At 45.8% G+C, this 15,463-nt stretch overlaps 1 protein-coding gene across 1 annotated transcript in view; it reads left to right on the top strand.

Moving 5' to 3' along the window:
* Positions 1-15,463, top strand: part of MGAT4B (alpha-1,3-mannosyl-glycoprotein 4-beta-N-acetylglucosaminyltransferase B) — a 51,716-nt gene that overhangs the window by 23,281 nt on the left and 12,972 nt on the right. The window contains exons 2-4 of the mRNA XM_074838167.1: positions 12,038-12,217; positions 12,910-13,050; positions 13,884-14,017. Of these exons, the coding sequence (XP_074694268.1) occupies positions 12,038-12,217; positions 12,910-13,050; positions 13,884-14,017 (455 nt within the window). The remainder of the gene's footprint in view (positions 1-12,037; positions 12,218-12,909; positions 13,051-13,883; positions 14,018-15,463) is intronic.

Here is a 15,463-nt window from a genome sequence, read left to right as displayed (position 1 = left end):
GGTGCAGCTCATGGGTTCCCACAGGAGATGGAGGTTCTTCTTTCAGCAGACAGCCCGTCCATCTTGCATTCTTGCAGCACCTAAACACATCAAATTGAATCCCTTTGGGTGGAAAGTCTGGAAAACTGAGCCACAGCAGCCCACATAGCAATTAGCGTTACCTTATATATGCCACTGGTAAAGGTAACGGTGTGTGAAATACTGAAAACCCAAATGCATTTAAATAGACACGTTGGAAGGAAATGAGAAGTGTGAACTGTGCGTCTCCGCTTACAGGGAGCATGAGGTGTCCTCTGCCAGGGCTAAACAGCACTTTAGGAATAGTCGTGAAATTAAGCATAGATACCATGGTCTTGTGGTCCCAGGCTGCATACCTATTTTTGGAGGTGGTAAGCAGCATACTGTAAGGCTCAGTGCATTGCCTTTAAGCCATTAGGTAAACCTGACATTGCAAGAAAGCAAAACCTCGAGGGATGTTGTTTCACAAACCGTTTAAACTGCTCTTCATTTGGGCTGTTGTCCGGAAGGGCATCCTAGTTCCCATGTGCTTCCTTTGCACAGCTTGGTCAGTGGGATGATCTGGTTGAAAATTAAACCTGCAATGAGGATGCTTAATTTTCCAGCTGGATCAGCCCATGGATACAGTGGACCATGGGGCTGCACGGGTGTTGGTGCCATCTGAAGAGGCACAGCACAGGGAGCACCCTGCTCATTTCGGCTTGAGATCGCCAAAAGCCACTCGAGACACCCTCCCCGGAGCTCAGCACGGGGGAGTGGGAGCTGCCAGTAACATTTAGGAGCAGCAGCTTGTTGAGAAGCTTTCGGGCATCATTTAATAAGCAACCAAAGGTCTTAGCAGTAGGACACCCATGTAGTCAGCATCTCCTCCTCCCCCAGCTGTTTATTTTCTACCCTTGAAATGTCCTGCAACCCCCACCTTGTGCTGTGCCATCGCCAGCATCTGTGTTGCCTCGCAGCAGAGCCGATCTGCTGGAATAATGTTGTTGCTGCTGCTGGCATGGGGCTGGCAGGCAGCTCTGCAGCTGAACTGTTGCGGGATGTAGAACCAAGGCCTCCTAGCTCTGGGTTAGTCCCTGCCTTTTCGAATAGGGAAAAGTTAAATTACTGCAGGTTGCTGTTGCTGGCGAGTTGGGAACTCCATCTTGTTTGTACTTCCAGTGATGTGTTTTCTGCAAAGGGAAGAAATAAGGGGTCTTTTTGCACTCTAAAACAGGCTGGTGTGGTTTTATGGGGAGGGGGTGTCAGCATTATTTGATAACCCTTTCTCATGTTTTCTTGGCTGCTGAATGAGAAAAGGGAGAAGTGGGTCTTCCGACTCTCTTAGCAGTATGTTTGTCTTCCCAGGAATTATCTTAGTATATAAAATGAAACAGGAGCCTCAGATAGCATCAACACTTATAGTTGGTCTAAGTGTGCTATTTAATGGCAATGTCTTGTTTTTTCTCTGGAGAGAAGAAAATGTACCCCATTAAGTGCTCATGTTACAAGCCTGCACCCTGGGGGATAAATATTTCAAATACTAATGCTGAGTAATTTTTAAAAGGTTTGGTATGCATTTTATTTTAAGCATTCTGCAAATTATTTAAGACTACTAAACCAAAATGCAATTCAGATCAGCTCATCCCATAATCAGTATGTGGTGATTTAAAAATCTGCTTCTACCCACCAGCACAGTCGTGCATCCGATCGGGCACTGGTACAATAGGGAAATTGTAATCTGTTTGCTGCTGCGGATCTGTAGGTAGACAAGATGTACGATTTACATAGACAGGGGAGTGAAGGGAACACTCTAAATATCCTTTCACTCTAATACAGTCGCATGCATTGCAAATGAGTTACTCTTTTGGAAAAAGAAGTCAAACCTGACTTGCATTGAAGTTCTCAGCTATTAACATCAGCGGAGCCAGGGACGCCAGCCAGAACTTCTGTGATTTCCTTGATATCCCTCTGACTTAGTACATCACTCTAACTTTTCCATATGTGTTCTCTGATTTATAACACGGCAATACTTTATTTTACTGTTGTAAAATACTTTCATACACTTAGCTGTGCCAAAAGCTTCATATGTTATTGATTAAACAAATTCCCTCTGTTCCAGGATTTTGACTGTTCAGAGTCTGGTGGTAACTTAAGTGGAATGATGAGTGCGATGGTCGATCGTACAAGGAGGTGCGGAAATACAATGTCCTGGCACTTATTGCTGCTAATCAATAAACTATCCTTCAATTTGCAAAGTGGAACTGCTTTTTTCACCCGCCCCTGCCGCATCTCTCCCGAGATGGGTTGAGCTCCTCCTCCAGCTGCAAAGTGCCACTGGTTCGTGGTCATTTGTGGGGGGGATGATGATGATGTTGGACTTTAGTAATGTTGGGAGGAGGATTAACAAGCATTTGATTTCGACTCCTTCACAGGCAATTAGTGACAGCTGCTGCTAGAGAAAGGGCGTGATGATTAACACAGTGACCTTTGCAAAGATCGGCTTCCCTCCTTGGAGGGATTCCTTTCCGATGGACTTGCGAACCATTAGCGCTAGGCACAGAGTGGGATGCATGGGTGCTTTGGGGTTTGGTGGAATGAGGTCTGTTTCACTATTAACATAATTAGGCTGTAATAAAAAGGGGGTTCCTGTTAGATTGTGAGGTATTTGCTCTGCTTCAGGATTTTCTGATTCTTTAAAGCTCAGAGTTGGGCCTTGCCAGTACCCACAGGAACGTGGTCCTGCACGCCTCAGACATCAGCTGTTTCTTTGGGGTTGTTTTGCTTCATGAGATTTTATTCACTAGCTTTGGTACTCGGTGTGAGAACAAGGCGAAAGGGAAAGAAATCCAGTCTGGATCTTTGCAAGTGGTGAGAGCCAAGCAAATCTGATTTGGGTTTCTACTGCATGTGATGGTTTGCAATCCAGCATGAAGCTGATGGCCACAAGTGACAAGTAAAACAACCCGTGGCACAGCCAGCGTAGAGACTGATATGCCTGGACCTCGATAACACGCAGACAAGGGTGCTGCAGGTTCCTGCAAGTGCATTTTCAATACAGGAGAGCAACGTGCTTTCCACTGTGAGTCTGTTCCCACTGCCCTGAGGTGCATCCGAAAGCATTTTCCCTGCCTGTGCCGTGGAAGGACAGTGCATTAGGCAAATGCATCTTCTTTTAAACCATGCCCAGGTTTGCTTGGTCAGGACTGACCATGTGTGCAAGCTCCCAGCCTTTCCCGTTCCCCTTTCTCCCCCTTTCTTTCCACCCCTCACCCAGGTTTGCCTGTGTGATGTCCTCACTAAAAATCCTGTAGAGCTGCAATTATTTCGAGGTTTAATGACCCATGATTTCTGTAATGCTTTATTTTGTTCACTTTCAGCATGTTTTTATTCCCCAATCAAATAAAGAGTATTAAAAAACCCACCAAGAACAAAGTCTTCGCTTTCCATTTGAGAGAAAAATGCTTCGAAAGCTGTATTCATGCTACACAGGTAAATAATTAGATTGCTAATGAATTAGCTTCGCTTTGAAGACAAAAGCTGCAGTGTTCCTAATTAAGTTGTGAGGAGAGACACTGAAATTTGGGGTCTTTCTCCCAAGAAACAGGAGAAAAGGGGACTGCCAACCCAGATGAGGCTAGGGACCACTGGCAGGGCAGTGATTTACCCACCTTGGTCTCAGCCTCATCTCGTAGTGCCTCTGCACCTTCCAGCTCTTCGATGTTGTTTAAATTCCTCTTTTCAGTGTTTTTCCATGGCAGTGAATTCAGAGAAATAATATACTTTGTCTGTGCAACACATTTCCTTTTATCAGTTTCAAATTAATATTTGATTTGAATGGTTACTTACTCCTGTATTTTGAGACAAGGCAAACGGAAGTCTGTGATATATTTTCATTATATCACTCTATTTTATATGCTTTTCATCATGAACCCTATTATTATGCCCATCCTAAAATGAATAATCCCTTTTTTTTTTCCTTTCCTCATAGGGCAGGGTTTTTTTTTCAGGCCTTTGATCATTCTTATCACCCTCTTCTAAAGCCCCTTTTAAGTCTGTAATAATACTTTTCAGATGAGGTGAAAACTATTCTGGGATTAGGCAGCATCATTTTAATAATGTTATAATCTTCATACTATTATTCCCCATCCCGTTTGCTAAACAGACTAACATCTTGTTTGCCTCCCTCTCCATCCCCCAGGTTTTTTTTTCCTGGATTGCTGCTGCTTGCAGAGCAGCATCAAGACACCCCGATGCTCTGGTCTCCTTCCTAGTTAATATTGTTAATTGAGAACCATGTGAAAAATACCTTGATTCCCCTCCGATTAATTTGCATCTATCAGCTTTGTCGCTAATTTGCCATTCTGTTGCCTTTTCTCCTGGTTCTCTGTATCACTGGTCATTTGCTTCTTTTCTGGCTTTGACAAACTTATCTCTGTGTCAGCTCTGTATTTGGCTACTTCACAAATTCATCTCCTTCTCCAGATCCTCACTAAATCTATTAGATGGGGGTTTAATACCAATCCGTATGGCTTCCTCTTGATAGTTAACCTTTTGCTATGATGAAAATTCACTGTTTAATTCTGTCTTCTTTCTCTTTAGATCAATGACAGTATTTGCCCTCTTCCCTTCTCCTCCTTAGCTGTTTTGCAGCAAAATGAATTGCCATCTGATTTCTCCATCTCATTAAATCGCTTGGAGTTGATAAAACTCCAGGAAAAATCAGGACTAGTTCCTTTTGTTGAAGCTGATGGTGCTTTATACCTACCAGGGATTTCCCCACCCACCAGTGCTTTTGTTTGCAGCACAGTAAAACCCAGGGGATTCTCAGTGATCTTGGAGCTCTTTGTATCGTTCCTCGTGATTCACCCATGGAGCTGGGCTGCAGAAAGAGATCTCAAACCTGCTCTGCAGGTACCTGAGAGTGGTCTGACAGCTTCTGCTGCCTCCTCTGCCCTGATCCAATGCATTTTTGGTATAGGTGATGGGCATCACGGTTTGTTTTCCTAATTTCTGAGTTTTTACATCCTTGCTTTGGAGCCTGCATCCCTCCTGCAGCTCCCTGGGGAGCTTTTTGGGTCTGGGTGCAGGCACCCCTGCGACTTGCTCACTTCTTGGAAGGGGAATTACAATGTTCAAGATCTGTGTTGTGGTTCACCACCCCCTTAATGGGAAATCCACTCAATCCCTGAAAATTTACTACTTGGGACTTTAAAAGCAAAAAAAAAAAAGCTTATTTTTGGAAGGATCTGTGTGAATGTTGTCTGAACTGGATCTCAAATGCAAACAGTTGCTCCGACTTTGGAATAATAAGACGCAGGGGTATGTATTTTCCTCTCTCCCTCTGAGGACGTATGTGCTGAGACAATATTAAATTCCAGCGAGGAGATGTGAAACAGGAATATGATCAAAACCTACTGCTGCAAAAAGAAGAAATGGTGATTTAAGGGTGCCCATGTTCCCTGGGTAGAGATGGTCAGGGGAGAGATGCATTGCATTTCTATCTCATTACGTGGAGCTGTCGAAGGTTGAAATGCTGTTAAATATACCACAGGCTCTTATTAAATGGCTATATTAAAAAACACACACACACCAGATTGCAGCCAGTAGAAGTACTTTCTTTACTTGAGGATCATTTTTTCAGACAGGCTGACTTTTAATAAGCCTCTTGTGCCAGCTGATGTGTTAGCTCAGCATGATGGTGGTGTAGTGGGATGCTCAAACCCACCAGCTGACCCGGGGCCAGCGCGAGAGCCGCCGGCGCTGGGCTGAGCGACTGGGTGGGCGCCGGCTGCCGTCACCCACCGGGGCAGACGGTGCCTTTTACTGGGTATGGAGGTGGGTTACTGGCTTTTGTAACATGCCATAGACCCCGATGCTGCAGAATGGTGCTGTGTCCCCTCAGGATGCAGCTTGAGCACAGGCTCTAAGTTGAGGCTTAGCGATGGCACCAAGATGTGCGTTGGGGTGGTGGTGGCTTCGAAATACATTATTCAGCCCTGATTCAGGATAGCACATGCTGTAGGTAGTGACTGAACTGAAACAAAATGTAGATAAAGGGCAGTGTAGAACTTAAGGAACTAAACCATAGCTGCTATTTTTGATGGCTGCTTTGGCTGCCTGTGGCTGTAATGGTGACTCTGGGGCTTGTCCTATCGGTGTCAGCACCATCGTAACACAGTCCCTTTGCTTTTAGCTGTGAAACCCACGTGCTGCCCCCTTCCTTCCCTGTTCCCTGCCCTGCCTCCACACCTACAGCTATTTTCCCAATAATAATGAGCTTTCCAGTGATAGTAAAGACTCTACTTTCCATGTTACTTTCTCTCTTGGTGCTAACCACAAATTACAACATAATATAATAAAGAAACTTGAGAAGTTTCTTTAAATAAAACCTTTTTTTCTTTAAAAAAAGTTTAAAGAAACTTATAATGAAGAAACTCAAAGTGTATTTTTTATAAGCAGAGTCTAGAAAATATCTGTTTTGATTCAGTATCCATGGGTTTGGGACGCAGTGGAGCTGTAAATGTCACATAATGTTTACTGAATAAAGCATCTGTGTTTGCTGGTGATGGCACTGCTGAAATGCTCTTTCTTTCTGTGGGGATGAATCAGCCCCCAGCAGGGTCGTTGCAACCGCTGGAGCCTTTTGGGAGGTCCACCCTGCCAGATAACAAATGCTCCCTGAAATCTGGCCTTGACTCTGTTTGATTTGTTGCTTGGCATGTCTTGGTGCTCAGTTCCTTAAGGCAAACCAAGGTCTCCCTGGCTCCATATATCCTAAGCTGCCAAAATAGTTATGATTTTAAAAGATAAGTCTAACACTGGGAACAATGGTCTGCTGGCTCATGGAAAAGGAGATGATGTATCTCACCTCTTGCTCATCTTACAGGAGCTTAGTTAGTGTTTCTTTAGATTTGAAGGAAAAGACCTGCTGAATCTTCATCCTGGCAAGGGCAGTGACTTTTGAGGGGTATTTTGGATGCTGAACTATCCTCTCTTTTCTTTCTGCTACTTAAGACAGTACTTTTACTGTCACAACTTACCTGTAGCTCCACATACCCCAGCAGAGTCACTTCCCTGTTGGTTTTTGGGGGGTGCTTTGGGGTTTTGTTTATCGTGAGTCTCTAAAGCTGGTCTCTTCCTTCTACAGCCAAGTAAGCAAAGGGCAGTATTTTGCTTGTAATGGTATAAAATGTTTATTGTAGAGTTATTGCCGATTCCTGTGTACCTGTGTGTACTGCCTAACATCCGTGTGCTACACTAGCCATCAGATTTCCAAGTAAAGCAGAACTAACCTTTTTTGCATCTCAGGAGCTGAATTTAATTCACTGATATGGCATGGTAACTCCTTACATTCATTTTAATGGTCTGGTGAAATTCTGTTAGCAAAATACTTAATGAATGTTGCGATTCAATCAGGGCAATCTAGAGTGTAATGTGTGGAGTGGTGCCAGCGTTATATAAATCATTAAACATCAAAACATTAAAAAAAAAAATCCTTGGTCATCATCTAACTCCAAGAGCTCCTGTAAATGGCTGGGGACAAAGCCAGGCGTGGGCAGTGCAGGCGCCTGGCTGGGATGGGGACGGTGGCGAGCTGGGGTGGGATGGCTCGCCAGCCTGGCTCCCCGTGCTTCACTGGTTGCATTTTTGGATAACATAGATGCTGTAGCGTGGGGAGGGGGTTGTTTGTGTGCTCAGGAGTCCCCCCAGGCCCTTGCAAATCCTGGAGGGAGAACGGTTATTTATTAAAGGGATGCTTTAAATAAAACAAAGGAGAATAGTCATCGCAGAGAAAATTTCTATAGGCAGTTTAGTGTTCTGGTCCAACTCCATTTGTGTGGTGAACTGGGGACTGCACTTTTTTTCGGCTCTTTTGGCACTGGAAACTCTTGCAGCAGATGGGTCAAAAGGTGCAGTTGTGCTCTTGAAGCCAAGATTTTATAAAGATAAATGGTTTAGAGGTTTGGGGTTTTTTTTTTTTTAGTTTTTAAACAAAGTCTCTTGAAAGTCTTCCTAATGAGAAGCAAATCCAGCTAGCAAAGACTTTGCATTCGCTTTTGAAAAGATTGAATTGGAGGGAAATCTCTGGCTTTGGCCATGGGTCCACTCTGCTGGGAGAGGTTATCTGCGGAGAACAAAACCAAAAGTAATTGGTCCTGAAATACGGACATGTTTAAAATGCACCACAGGCTCCCTGGGAGGTTGGACTGTGATTTGAAAGACTGATGCAGAATAGAGAATTACAACATTCCTGACTGTATATGTAGAGATATATATATATGGATGACTGTGTGAGATTTCAGAGTGGGGGTTGTATTGGTACTGGTCTGATTTTGCGCCCATCTGCTGGTTTAGGATCAGATTAGGTATTTTGCTTTCACTCAAAAACTGAAAATGGATAAACAGTGGACACAGATGTCCCAGCCCTCACCTCTGCTAGCAAGCATGGTTTGCACTTAATAGTCACTTAAATAAGAACGAAGCCACAGAATTCTCCATCACAGAGAAATACTTTTTATTAAACGGATGCTGTCTTGGGTGGAGGAAAGCCTTTGGGGAGGCTGCAAGAGATGAACTGGGCAGACCCCACATGAGGCTCGTGGGGAGCAGCCTGTGAGCCCCACCAGCGAGTGCCCGTCCTCTGTGCACCACTGCATCCCAGCTGCCGGGAGGGGAGCCCAGTCAAGCTGTCCCTGCCTGCTGCTTCACCACCAGTTTGTGTCGTTACTCACCCAACCCAGTGCAGGGATCTCAGCTGGAGGCCCCAGCTAAAAAAACGAAGCTGGGCAGCTGCGGCCGGACACAGCCAGGGCGAGAGAAGGGAGCAGAGAGGGGAGTTGTCGGTCGGTGAACGATGCTCAGCCAGATACTTCCTACAGCCACTGTCCCTCCGCCGCAGGCTGCTCCCCTCTCCAGGGATGCACCCCCAGATCTGCTCCGGTGAGCGCCGGGGTGGACAGATGGCGGCCGGTGCACAGCTGTGCCCAGCGCTGCCTTCTCGGGGCTGCAGAGAGCCGGCGTGTGCGAGGCTGCTCCATGCACGCTTGGAGCCTTACAGCCAGGTTTCCAAAGACGACTTGGGAAGGACGGTGGAGTGCAAAAATGAGGCAAGGCAAGGTGTGAAACGTGCTATTTGCAGGGCACTGGGTATGCACAATGTGTGCTGCAAATACTGCAAGTCCCTGTTCAAGCGGGTTTTTGGTCTCCCAGGTCTGTCCTGCAGACTGTCATCTAACACTGACTTTCTTTCTTTATTAAACCAGTGTATTTTAAGCCTGAAGCAATGTGTTATCTCTCAAGAAAAAGTAAGCTGAGGTTTTTTTAATATAGCTAGGAGTTTTTGTCCTGCAGTGCTTGAGTCTGGGGATATTTTAAGAGCTCTGCTGTCTTGTGCTGGGAGGAAATACAATAAATATGTAGATAGGGAGTGCTGCTGCTTTGAAAGGTAAGTAAAGGATCTGTGCTGAACTGACACTAGCTGAAAAATTTGTTCAGCCTAATTAGCAGCAATTCACTTCTGTGCCCAACCTTGCTTTTAGAGAGGGGAGCCATTTCCCCCCCCGCCTTATCTCCTGCTGCCCTTCGTGGCTTTCCAGAGCCCTCCCTGGCTGAGCAGCTGAGGGTTTTTGTGAGGATGGCAGATCTGCATCCATGTGTCATTGCAGACTGACGAGTGCAAAATGGCATTACTGGAAATTCATGGGAAACTGTACGCCCATCTTGGGCTTTGTCTCAGACTGTTCAAGCTGTCACCGGAACTGGTCACGATCGATCAGCTTTTAAATTTCATGAAATTTTAATTAAAGAATGGAAAGCCTACGAAGACATCATAGGACAAGAGCCATGGAAACAAATACAATTTCACTTCCAACCATTAGCCAGAAAAGCAGCAAATGGTTGACTGCACATCACCATTGCAGTCTAATGAAAAGTACAGCTCTTGGCTTTGGCGGGCGGGTCATTAGTGACTGAATAATCAGTGACATTTCCCTTCTAAATCTGACACAAATGAAGTGCAGTGCTCTGGAAAAAGCCATTAAGTGCAAAGCCTTGCCTTTACTCTGCTCCAGGTATTGCAGAACAAGATCTAATGGCAGCCTTTAGCTGTGATTTGGCTTTGTTAGCCTTCACGGGATAGTAACCTCCTGGTATGCCGAGAGCCAAATGCTTCCAGCCTTGCACAAGCACAGTTCCTGCCATCATGTCATGCAAAACCAGAAGGTGAGACTTGTTCCTTGCTGGTATTCACAGATTCAGCTCATAAAATGTACAGGTAGGAAAATTTATAATCTAGAGTACTGGGAAGCTGGAAGGTTTATTCTTGTGTCTGAGAGGTACCGGCAGGTAGAGGTCTAGCTCATGGTGGTGTCAGTTTAAAGCCTGACATCCTCCTGTGAATTCCCATGGCAGCTCCCAAAGCTGGGTGTTAACCTGTTTTTCTGCTAGTTTTAAAATGTTTTCTCGATGGGAGTGGAAAGCAAGCGGCACTGCACAGGAAAAAGGAAGGACTGGTCTTGTTTATGTCTATCCCTCAACTTTCTCTGAATAACGTGTTGTCAGATGGATGGAGTAATCAAATGGGTGTAACTTCCTCTGCTCCCTCCACATGTGCCAGTGGCTTTGAAAATAGTGCTGAAAGGTTAATAGGAGCCAGACTGCCTTGGGGAGGTCCCTCGTGTTGAAGCAGTGAGTCTTTAAGAACGTTTTCTTGGGAGAAGAGACCCCATGGGGAAAACTTTTCCTCAGCAAAATCAGTCCTGGGAGCTGGACTGGGAAGCACTGTTGTCTTGGAAACTCTGTGCTTTGGAGCTGGGTATGTCTGATCTTCAAAATTCCTTTTTCTTTATGGACCCTAAAATAGATGTTGTCGATGCAGTCAGTGCATCTATGTTAGGAAGTTCCAGTTCAGTATTTTTGGTCACTGACTCTCCTGGTCGTGTTTGGGCTAAGGGTCTACTATTCAGTGGATAAATCTGGTTTGGGTGTAGTCCTGTGAGTTATAGCCTTAACTGAAAACACATGAGTGATCACAGATAAAAGTGTATTTTTAATGAGTAGTTTCATTAATAATGCGGTAAAAAACAGCCTGGGAAAGTTCATTAATGGCTAACCAATTCCACTCCCAGCTATTGTATAGTTAGTTCTGACTGAAGGCTCTCAATAGTTTTATTGCTTAAAAAGGGCATGGTGATGTTATTTCAAAATAAAAAGCTTTATTACCTTATCAAAAGTTTCTTTTTTATATATTGCATTTATAATGCATCCTTAAGGTGTGTATCCAAACACTTGCATTTATATAAGCATCCACGCAGCTATTTGCATGTGATATTCTTTATCCTACTGTGTTTTGGAGAGGTTAGATTCCCCAAATCCCTTTTGGCCGTTAGAATTTGGGAGACTCTTCCAGGAGAAGGCCTTCGAGATGCTGTCTGGGGTTTCTCCGAAATTACCCACTTGAACACCCTTTGACATGTGCTCTTAAAACTCCTTTGTGTGCCACAAGGAAACAAAGCAAGGAGCAAGGCGATTCAAAATGTTGATATTCCTTGGGTTTGTCATGGCTTTAACAGGCCATCAGCACCAGAGCTTTCTGTTCTTTTTCACTTGACTCCGGTTCCCTGCTGCTCACTCCGGTGATCACCATCACACACCTAAACTTCTGGAGCTAGAGGGAGATGCAGAATATTGCTTGTAAAATTAATGCCAGCAGCTGACTCTCCTTTTCCAAGTCTATAGTGAAGAAGATCTGCCATGCAACTTATTTTTTGCTGTGTGCTTTGGTCACAGAGAACCAGGTCATATTTCTGCATGACCTGGAAACCCAAATTAAAGAGAAAAATGGGAGTAGCTTTTTTATTGTAGTTCTGCAACTTAAGCTCCAGCCCTCTCACCGATGGGTGCAGGCTGGACCACAGCTCCCTAAATCCATGTTTTAAGGATTGTGGAGGTAAGAGAGGTATGCATGATGGGCATTGCTTTTGTGACTTGAAACCCTTCATTGCGCAGAGGAGAAAGCTTCTTTCTCTTCCATCTGCAGGTGACGTTGTGGACATCTACCAGCGGGAGTTTCTTGCCCTCCGGGACCGACTGCACGCAGCCGAGCAGGAGAGCCTGAAGCGCTCGAAGGAGCTCAACCTGGTCCTGGAGGAGATCAAGAGAGCGATCTCGGAGAAGCAGGCCCTGCGGGATATAAACCGGACCTGGAGCAGCTTATCTGGTGAATAAACAGAGAAGTTGAGGATCTCGGGCTGTTTTGAAGCAGTTGCTAATGAGGAGGTAGAGAGGTGTGCGTGTGTGTGCGTGTGTGCAGGGCTGCGGACAGGACGTGCTCTTCTCTCCCCCGGCGCAAGCAAATTGTAGAGTTCAGAGGGACTTGGGAACTCTTAAACTCCTGTTTAATTAGAGGTGCATCTGCATCATTAAACATTGAGATTTGCCTCTGCCGAGGCTATTTGCCAATTTGCTTGCTTACAAGTTTGGATTTTTTTCTTGCAAGTCGTACATGCCTTTTCCTATGGCTATATTGAATCCATATGGAAAATGGGTATCTGAAGAGAGGGGGGAGGAAGGAGTTAGGCTGGCTGAGCACCCCCTGCCAATTTATTTGTTGGTTTTTTTTTTTTTAAGTTTCTCAGTTGAAGAAAATTGGATCTCTGCAAAAAGATCCGATTTGACCTTCATTTGATCTTCATTCTCCCTGCTCCTTCCCAAATATTTTGGGACTTCTTTAAGGCCCTCATGGCTCCTGCTGAACTTTAATTGGGTTTGTCGTAGCATGTTAAAGGTTGGCCTGATTTTTTATAACCCAGCAGTAGTCTCGGGTGGCCAGGCTGCTCTAAAAAGGCTTTTCGCCTTGCAGTCTCTTCGTATCTACCATGCCTTCCAATTGATTCCCTTTTCCTTTTTAAGACGAAACCAAGTTAAAACTCTGGAATATCACCAACAAGAATGTGCTGCACCTTCCCACCATCTTCCATCATTTGCCACATTTGCTGTCAAAGGAGAACAGTCTGCAGCCAGCCGTGCATGTGGGACAGGGGCGCACTGGAGGTAAATGGGAATTAGTGCTGCTTCTGGTGCTCTTCCTCACCTTGGTGCCTGTCCCTCCCCTTTCCTCCGGGCCTGGCTGTGGTATGCATATGAACAGGACTGGAGGAACGGCTGCATGCCTCATGCAAGCTTCCTTGGTGTTGTGACACGTGGGGTGGGTAAGCCATGTCACGTCTGCAAGTCTATGGGGGACTGCTGTCTGTGCTCTTGACTGGCACTAAAATGTTCTTGATGCTTCTGCCAGATGTTTTTTGCTGCTTTCCATCTCCAGAGTGCTCTAGACTTTGCCTGGAAGGTGGTCAGATGAAAGCAGGGCACTTCATGGAGACTCTAACCCATCTTAGGAGACAAATCTCATCTGGAATAAGACTTTGGTTACTAGACGATTCCCCCCCTGCTCCCAAATCCCAACCCAAAGCCAAAGACCTGACCTGACCCTCCTAAACTGAGATGTTTTTGGCCATTGGAAGGGTTTGGAGAACAATTGTGGTCTTGAAGTTGCTGTTCACAGGCTGAAAAGGCCCTTAGGAGAAGGAGAGGGTTTGGGTGTTTCCTTAGACATCAGTCTTTCAGGGAGAAAAGAAAGAGCCTATCTGACTGCCATGGGTGCCCTGCCAGCCTAGTGCACTGGGGTGCTGCTGGTTGGTACTGGGCTGGGGGACAGGAGTATGGGAACCCTATGTAGCCCAGGAACCCACCAACCAGCTGATCACTTCTGGTTTTTAATGATGGAGTGTGGCACCGAGCAGGTGAACCATGAGGTGGTCGTGGGAGTGAAGTGACTTGTCCCAGCACACCCCCCCTCTCTAAAATCTCTCCGTGGCCCTGGGCAGTGTCCGTCGTGATGGGAATCCCCAGCGTGAAGCGGGAGGTGCATTCCTACCTCACCGACACCCTCAACTCCCTCATCTCAGAGCTTACTCAGCAGGAGAAGGAGGACTCCGTCATCGTCGTCCTCATCGCTGAGGTAAGACAGAGCTTTGCCTGTTTACACCATTCCCCTGGCCCCCATCCCGTCCCGCTCTCTGCCAAAGTCGGTGCCACAGGACAGCTGCTCATCTGGAGGCCAACTCTGCCGCTTGCTAGGGCAGATAAGCCCAGCCTTGGGCTGCTGTCCAACCAGGATCATCATAGAATCATAGAATCATTGAGGTTGGAAAAGACCTTTAAGATCATCGGGTCTGACTGTAAACCTACCACTGCCAAGTCCACCACTAAACCATGTCCCTAACTCTTTTAAATAACTCCAGGGGTGGTGACTCAACCACTTCCCTGAGCAGCCTGTTCCAGTGCTTTATAATCCTTTCAGTGAAGAAATTTTGTCTAATACCCACTCTAAACTTCCCCTGGCACAACTTGAGGCTGATTGCTCTCATCCTGTCACTTGTTACTTGGGACTGACACCCACCTCATTAGGTGTGTCCTGCTCAAAATGAAACACCAGTTGGGCCAGAGAGAGTCAGGATGTGAGCAGGCAAACGTGCAGCACATGCAGTTGCCTTTCTGATGTAAATTGTGATGGCTCTTGTAGGGTGCTTGAGTGGTTATTCCCAAAATGTGCTGGAGCAGCCCCGTGGCCATGTCTAGGGGAACTCTGAGACCTGCTCCTGAAGCAGTTTTGTTTCTCCACATACCTGTAAGACAGCACTAACCCCCTCTCAAAACCCAGGAGCCCGCTGATTTGGGACTGAGACTGATATGCCTCTTCCTCCTGGTGTCTGGAGCCCAGAATCAGTTGTAGAATCGAAGGGCTAAAAAAACCTTGATACATTAATCCTCAGGAGCTGCTTTATCTATGGGTTTAGATAGTTATTTTTCTCCATGGCTTTCCCCTCAGGATTATTTTCTTGAGCCTGAAGTGCATTTGTCTTAATTTCCAGAAATCCAGTGAGAAAGATAAACCTCAGTAGCATGTTACTGGGAGCAGAACAAAGATAAATGTCTGGGTTTAATGCCTGTTTACCCATTGACATTTGGAGTAGCCTTCAGGACTGTGGCTGGTGTTTTGTACAAGGAGAAAGTGGGCACAGATGGGTGCAGCCGAAAGTGCCCGGGATGAGGTTTGGTCCTGGCTGTCATTTCCCTTTGAGCCAGGACAGGTTTGATGGCTGTTTTCACAGCGGGTGAGTTAAAGCATGAGAGGTTTTAAGCAACTTGACCAAAAACACCTCCTGTTTTGGACTGCAGTAATATCTCTTTTAGCTGACTTGAAAATAGGGTGCACGCTGTGATGGCAGCTTCCTGACTTTCCATGTGTACCATTGACGAAGGAAGTGAACAACAAATAAATTAATTCTGATACCGTGAAGTGCAGGAGCACACTGCCATATCCCAGTAACAGCAATGGTAGCTGTTGCAGATCGCTGCTGTCACTGTCCTCTCTTGCCAAGCTTGCTCTTGTAGCTACACAACA

The sequence above is a fragment of the Strix aluco genome, chromosome 13, assembly GCF_031877795.1.
Source record: "Strix aluco isolate bStrAlu1 chromosome 13, bStrAlu1.hap1, whole genome shotgun sequence".
Taxonomy (NCBI): domain Eukaryota; kingdom Metazoa; phylum Chordata; class Aves; order Strigiformes; family Strigidae; genus Strix; species Strix aluco.
The sequence above is the reverse complement of the archived record's forward strand: the minus strand, read 5'-3'. Positions and strand labels throughout refer to the sequence as shown.